This window comes from Leptopilina heterotoma, unplaced genomic scaffold, assembly GCF_015476425.1.
Source record: "Leptopilina heterotoma isolate Lh14 unplaced genomic scaffold, ASM1547642v1 Lhet_430, whole genome shotgun sequence".
In the NCBI taxonomy this organism is placed as follows: Eukaryota; Metazoa; Arthropoda; class Insecta; order Hymenoptera; family Figitidae; genus Leptopilina; species Leptopilina heterotoma.
The window spans coordinates 1,098,956-1,106,705 of record NW_025111082.1 but is presented as its reverse complement, the minus strand read 5'-3'; the positions used below and the strand labels follow the sequence as shown (position 1 = coordinate 1,106,705).

Sequence of the window (7,750 nt, the reverse complement as noted above, 5' to 3'; positions counted from 1 at the left end):
GGGTCCTCAGCAAAGAACCAGATCGGGCCCGAGGCATGGCCTCGGCCGGTTTTACTGTTTCATCCAGGCTAGGGGTAGGCCAGATTTCCCAAAGTGGCCCCGGTCTGGCTCTGGTCATAATTTTGCACGGGTAGATAGTAGATGTTTTACTTATGACAAATTTCACAGTAAAGAAAAAACTAAAAATTTCTAGCCCTAAGTACAGTTAATGAAAAAAATAACAACAACTAATTGTTTAAACAATTTAATAAATTGTTATATTTTTTTAATACACCAAAAAAGCACTCTAACATTATTTTAATAGGGTTTTTGATTAATTTTCTTAAATAATGAAACTAAAAAATATAGTTTTTACCATTTTATGATTTTTTTAATAATTATTGTTATTAAAAAAATGTTTAAAAACAAAAATTTCAAAATCGGGCTCAAAAGATCATACAACCAGGTTTTCGTGGTGAAAAACGTCTTTAAATAGGGGAGAGTGGGGCAAACCGGCCATACTAACGGTTTTTTTACTTTTGTGATTAAAAGAATCAATCGATTTCATTTTTCGATGGCTTGTTTGAAAGATCATTTAATTGCGCAACTTTTTCCCAGAGACACATATACTTTATTGTTTAGTTGCTGTGTTAACTTTAAAAAAATTTGCAAACTGGCCGGTTTGCCCCGCATAATAATTTTCTTCAAACTCTGATACAATGAAAATATCCTATGGCCGGGGCCGGTTTGCGCCACAGGCTCATTTTGAGAATAAATATTTGTTTAAAAAACGCTTTGCAAATTCATCAAAGTTTTTGGTGGTAAATATTCCTGAGGTGTGTACCTTCAAAACCTAAGACCTAATATTTGGAAATATTGCACGATTTCCTCAGAATTTCCTTAAGAAGAAATTCGTAAAAGTTCAGAAAAAACTTTTGCTCTCAGCGTTGCATAAACAAAAGTAAAAAATGTCAAATTGAAAAAATAAGGTATACTATACATGGTTGATTCAAATTTCTAAATAGCACTTTTGACAATTTCGCCATTTCGGAAATATTGACACCTGGCCGGTTTGCCCCACTCTTCCCTACTACTTTAAGTTGTTCGAACATGACTGAACGTGGTTGTCTTGACGATAAAACATGGTTAATATAAATTTAATTTCTGGTTATAGTAACAAGGATCATGGTTGACGCTGAATTGTGGATGTGAATGTAAAGCTATAACAGGCAACAATATGTTATCTATGATTAAGAAGTTAAAATTATATATTTTTTCATCTTCTTATTTTAGAATTTATTTTCACAATATTTATAAATAATGTAGTCCATCTCTTGTTTTCATAAAAATAATTTTAAAAATCGTCAATATTATAGGTTATATAAAATCATTAATCGCATTAATCTAATTAATTGTCAACATTACTGTCACTGAAATAAGTAAAAAGCTTGCATCAGCAACATATATGTATATTCAAAGATATTTTATGTTTGATTTAACCAAAAATTTTGTTTGAATTAAATAAATCGTTTTCTTAGTGCAATACGCGGTTTCAAGAAAAATAACCGTTTTGAGGGGTTACGGCTTATTCTATTTTCTTATCATGAATCCAGTCCTATTAAATTTTTTGAACTAACGTTTATTGACCCGATTTGGAATTCTAATCGAGAAGACTGATTGTTTTAAAGTATCTCCTCTTCTTTTGTTAATGAAACTGCTTCCTTATTATCCCAGTAAAAAAAGTATTGAGTGAAGCGTTTAGGAATTGAGTAAAGCCCTGAGCCAATACGGATTCGAGTAAAAACCGTATTGGGACGTTTGACTCAATCTTTTTTTCATCCGCCGAATACGGTCTTATTTTAGCATTAAAATTAAAATCATATGAGCAGAGTACACATTATGAATTGAAAGCACAATTGTCCTGGAATGTAAAAATGCCGATTTCGATAAGAAACAGTGAATATTTGTTAAAAATTGGTAAAAGCAAAGTTTGACAAGCGCGACTGACTTTACCATGTGAATAAATGAAGTGGTAAGTTTAAATGGACTAAAAGAAATATACTATTACCGACAGAAAGTTCCTAGAAAATTGTGGTTTTTTTTAACAATGAAATTTAATTGTTTTGTTTTCTCCATTTGAATTTACCACAATTTTCTAGGAACTTTCTGTCGGTAACAGTAGATTTCTTTTAGTCCTTTTAAACTTACCACTTCATTTATTCACATGGTAAATTCAGTCGCGCTTGTCAAACTTTGCTTTTACCAATTTTTAACAAATATTCACTGTTTCTTATCGAAATCGGCATTTTTACATTCCAGGACAATTGTGCTTTCAATTTATAATGTGTACTCTGATCATATGATTTTAATTTTAATGCTAAAATAAGACCGTATTCGGCGGATGAAAAAAAGATTATGTCAAACGTCCCAATACCCTCTCTAGGGGTTTCAAGACCTTGCCGTTGGTGGGAGGCGCACGAGGGACTTTTACCCAGTGGGAGGCTACTTCTCGATATCTCTCGTGGGGACTGAGGGGGCGAACCCTTCAAAATGGGTCGGCCGCTACAGAAACTGAATCTTCTGTGTTTCGCTGGGCAGTGTCCCAGGGCACGGGGATTTAGAGGGATATCGAGAGAGACGGGATGGACAGAGGCTTAACCGCGAGTCCATTCCGAAGACTTCCTCCTGGTGGAAGTCTGACCAAGAAGAAACCCTTCCGTGGTTACGTTGGCTGTATCATGGCGATTGAGGCGCGAGTCTTTGACACTCAATCCGTGATGAACTCGTGTCCATGGCTGAATAATACCAGGGTTACCAAATCCGTCGGGTTCTTCCGTGGGGAGGGGTTGGACGGGGGACGACCATCGCTGGGCACAATTAACTGTAAAGCTCGGAAACGATTGTGTTACAGGAAGGGCCCGTCTTCTGGACGACCCGTCCCCGGGGTGGGGCTCGAATGGAGGTATCTTGAACGAGACTCTGAGATACCAGGCGAACTCTCAGATGTAATTTAGCCTTTTGCTTAAATAGAGGTTCTTTAAGGATTGACCTTTCTTTCCTCTTTTCTCGTGAGACTATAATTGATACTACAGAAATTAATAAAAATAAAACCACACACGTGAGCGTCGAAGAGCCCTTTTTGGGGGATCACGATGCTGGCGATCAAGGTGTGGACGTGACAGAGTGGACCGTGAGTCAGACTTAAATATGGCTGCTTCCGGGATCCACTGTATGCAGATTAACTTGCATCATTGTAAAGGCGAAGTGGCTCATTAGAGTTCGAAGTGGCTGTGGGGTGCTAGTTAGTTCACCACAGGAACCAGTTCCAAGGGCTTGCCTGATCCATAAAGGTCTAGACGCTTTCCCTCTATTGGAATTAACTACCAGGGACTTAGTTCGGATCGGGGGATGACCCCGCTCTGACATTAACGACAGAGGCAGAAGACTTTTAGATTTTCTGTTAGTTACAGATTTAGATATTTTAAATCAGGGTAATGAGCCGACTTTCGTTACTGTTAACAGAAAAGAGATGTTGGATATTACGATCTGTTCCAAGTCTTTGTGTGATGGCGTGAGGGACTGGAGGGTGTCTGATGAAGATTCCCTCTCGGACCACAGGCTTGTTACGTTTAGATTGGAATCGAAGGATCGGGAACATGAGTGGGGACGTAATTCTAGGAGTACTGACTGGGCTTCATATAGAGAAGACCTCAAGGCCTCCATGGCATGCTTCCCCACTTCGTATAGAACGAGGAAAGAGTTAAGGCTTGCAGCGGAATATCTGCGAGATTCTATTATCTGCCCCTTTGAAAGAAATTGTGTAGTTAAGAAAATGGGCTTCAATGGGGGTAGTAAATGGTGGACCCCCCGTTTGGAGGAACATAGAAAAACGGTAAGAAAGCTTTTAAATAAAGCCAAGAAACGTAGGCATCAGCGAGCATGGAATGAATATCATACCGCTCGCGATTCTTACAAGAAAGAAGTAGAGAGGGCAAGGGGTGTCAGCTGGAGAAGTTTTTGTGAGGGAATCGAGAGGGTACCAGAAGCATCAAGACTTCATAAAGTACTAGCTCGAGACCCAATGGCAAAATTAACTACTTTTAAGCTGCCTAATGGGCAGTATGCCCAGGATAAAAGGGAGTGTATAAAGCACCTGATGGAAGTAAACTTCCCGGACTTTAGACAAGGTTCGGAGAACAGCCATGGCATAGGACCAGGTAGGAACCGAGGATATCTGGAACACTGGAAACTAGCAGCCAAGGTCGTAACTCCGGAAGGGATTGATTGGGCAATAATCACTTTTAAACCATTTAAGGCTTTAGGGGGGGACGGTCAGGGTATACTGCGGCGAAGGACTTCAGGCCAATCAGCTTAACTTCTTTTATATTAAAGACGTTAGAGAAACTGGTGGATAATTTTATTAGACAAGAATGTCTTAGAGATCATCCCCTACATCTGGGACAGCATGCAAAGTTATGCGGATGATTTCCTTATAATTATAAGAGGGCAATCAATTGAGACCCTCTTAGAACTTACGGGACGTGCACTTAAGATTGTCAAGGATTGGTGCAATCTAACTGGACTTTCTGTAAACCCAGAGAAAACGAATATAGTAGTTTTTACAAGAAAATATAAAGTACCGAGTTTGAAGAAACCGATATTTTATGGAAAAGAAATTTCTTTTTCTGAATCAGCTAAGTATCTGGGAGTAATCCTGGATAAAAAGTTGATTTGGATGGAACATTTCGAATATCAGTATAGAAGGTTCTGTACTGCTTTTTGGGCGTGTAGAAGGGCGATAGGGTTATCGTGGGGACTAAGGCCTAATATGGTCAACTGGCCCTATCAGATGATCGTAAAACCCAGGTTTCTTCACGCGGTGGTTGTTTAGTGGTCTAGGACTCAACTGATAACGGTTAAAGAGAAACTGGACCAACTGCAAGCAATGATTTTCAGGGGTATTACGGGGGCTATGAGGACCACGCCAACAGCAGCGTTGGGATTCATGCTAGCCGAAGTACCTCTGCATATTGTCGCGGTAAAAAAGGCGGCACTTACTATGAGCAGGTTAACCGTGCAGGTAAGGTGGAAGTTTGGTGGTATACACACCAAGCTTCCACGCTTAATTCTATCAATCCCAGAATTAAGTATGGTGCAAGATAGAATGATCAAGAGGGTGAAATTTAAACCCCGCTTTAAGATCATTACACCTTCCAGAATGGACTGGAAGAAAGGTTTTCCACTTGGGGACGAAGTCTGGTATACAGACGGCTTCAAGATGGACTGCGGTGCAGGCTTCGGAATTTATCGAAAGACTGGCTGCATTAAAGTGGCTGAGTCACTAGGACAATATGCCACGGTCTGGCAGACAGAGGTCTGTGCGATTTTAACTTGCGCCCAAATATCCATTCGAAATGGAACAAAGGGCAAGAGGATTAGTATTTGTGTGGATAGACAGGCGGCCTTAGGGGCTCTGAGAAATCCCACAATAGAATCAAAACTCGTCTGGGAATGCCGCAGCGTACTAGATGAGTTGGGTTCAGCAAATAAACTTTCATTGATTTGGGTACCGGGTCACTCGGGAATCAAGGGTAATGAAAGAGAAGACGTCTTGGCGAAAATCGGTTCCAAGACGGAATTTATAGGTCCTGAACCAGCAGTGGCAATAATGCCGTGCTTGTTTAAGGGAGCCATAGAAATATTGGGTCAAAAGGATCATGAGCAGTATTGGGCGAACGTTGGGGTGTGAAGGCAAGCGAAAACTCTGTTGGGGCTAGCACTCAACAAGAGGCGAGCGAGCGATCTCCTAAAACTTGATAAGATCAGAGTTAGAACCGTAGTTTGTCTACTTACGGGTCATGGGCTATTGAATTACCATCAGCATAAAATAGGCAGACAAGTTTCACCTATGTGCAGACTGTGTGGGGAGAGTAACGAAACTTCGACTTACATATTATCAGAATGCCCAGCGTTAGCTGGGATCAGGCTATCTAGCTGGGGTCAAGCAATTATTGACCCTAAGCAGGTGAGCAACCTATCGATAGAAGAGATACTGGACTTCTGGAGAAGAACCGGACTCTAAGGGGTTGCTATAAACGAGCGAGCTTGAGTCTGGTACAATGGGTTTTTTATAACCTAGGTGCTTACTTTCCTCTCTTGAGGAAAATCCAGCTTGATCTTGGTTGTTAGATTAGAAATGTAAAATAGAATAAAAACAAAATAATATGAGGTATATTTATATATGCATTTTTGTATAATTAAATAATGGAATGATAAACTCTATTTATAATATATGAAAATTTTCAAGATTAAAAAAAGTAAATCAGTAGAAAGAAGGAACAGTTTTGACACTTATATAGTACATTCATTTCACATGACTTTAATGCTATATTAATGAAAGAACGTCTAATTTTTGGGTAAAATAACATTTAATTTCAAATTAAAGTTCTTTGAGGGGTTCTTTGAGGGGGACTATTTTATAGTAACTGTATTTTTCAAAACTTGAAAAAATGCTTTTTTCTGACAAAACAGCTCCTTCCGACCACTGTGCGGCGATATATTTTTGTAATATAGCCCGTGTGGAAAAATATTGTGGCAGTCTAGAGTCCAATGATTTCCTGATTAGCAATCATCAAGTCCGTCTAGTACGGACTTAACAGATGGGCTTATTAGAAAAAATCTAAGTCTAGATTTGGTCTAGGATGTTATACGCGCATGCGGCGATCTATACCCAGGTGTTAAGTAACATGGCGTCGCGTCGTTAGATCAGTCAGCGTGTGGTGCATTATTTTGTTTGTGAATTTTAGTACTTGTTGTGGTTTCTGTTTTATGTGAATAATAATGTGTTATGTTGTTGTTGTTTCTTGTATAATTTAATTTTAAATGTGCACTGAAAAAATAGATTTTGATGTGTTTCTATATGTTTTGATTATCCGGCTGAAGCTAGCAGTCGTACTCAGCATCAATCTTTAGGCGTCATAAACCAATATGCCCGGTAAAAAGGCTTGCATTAGAAAGTATTGAAAAACTTGAATTACTTTTAATTCCTTTTTTGTCCTGAGTTTTGAATTCCCAATAAGAGTATAAAAATAAAAAAATTTTAATTTCCTTTAATATCATCACATAAACGTTAACCAAGGTATCCCTACTAAAAATAAAATCAGGAATGGTCAGACAAATGGTCAGGCCGCCTGACTACTTTAATCCAGTTTTCTTACGATTCTGGATGGATCTCGTCAGCCACTTCTGTTTTATTTATTTAAAGAATATGCAAAAAGTTGCAACAAATTAATTTTAAAAAATATATTTTATTAATTAATATCAGTTTGTTTACATACGGAACAACTTGAAACTAATTCCCGGAATTAAATTAAAATTTGGACCCTACGGGGATCGAACCCCGACGCATGACCTAACCTAGTGCCTAAACTAACTGCCCTAACGACTGCGACTACCGAACCGACTTACATATTTCTGGATTCAACTGTCCATATAAAGAGCAACTGTAAAATAGTAAAATTCAATTACCAATATTATCAATAAATTAGAATAAACTGTTAAATAATTTTTATTAATTAATTATATTTCAATTTAGTCATAATAGGTTATGTGAATTAATAAAAATTAACATTATTAATTGAATCAATAATAAATTAAGTCTTAACTTTACAATTTGGAATGTTTCATAAACTATAATACGAATACAGATTAATAATAATTATTATTACATCTGCATTTAAAATGAATTTAGTATTTAATATTAATTTAATTT

General features: G+C 37.9%; 1 protein-coding gene across 1 annotated transcript; it reads left to right on the top strand.

Moving 5' to 3' along the window:
• Positions 1–3,508: 3,508 nt before the first annotated feature.
• Positions 3,509–4,354, top strand: LOC122506781. The gene has a single exon (XM_043619096.1). It carries the CDS (start codon positions 3,509–3,511, stop codon positions 4,352–4,354), a length of 846 nt encoding a protein of 281 aa, XP_043475031.1.
• Positions 4,355–7,750: the final 3,396 nt, after the last annotated feature.

What these genes read in the sequence shown, in the direction of transcription:
- LOC122506781 (XM_043619096.1), top strand. Translation starts at nt 3,509, where the DNA reads ATGTTGGATATTACGATCTGTTCCAAGTCTTTGTGTGATGGCGTGAGG.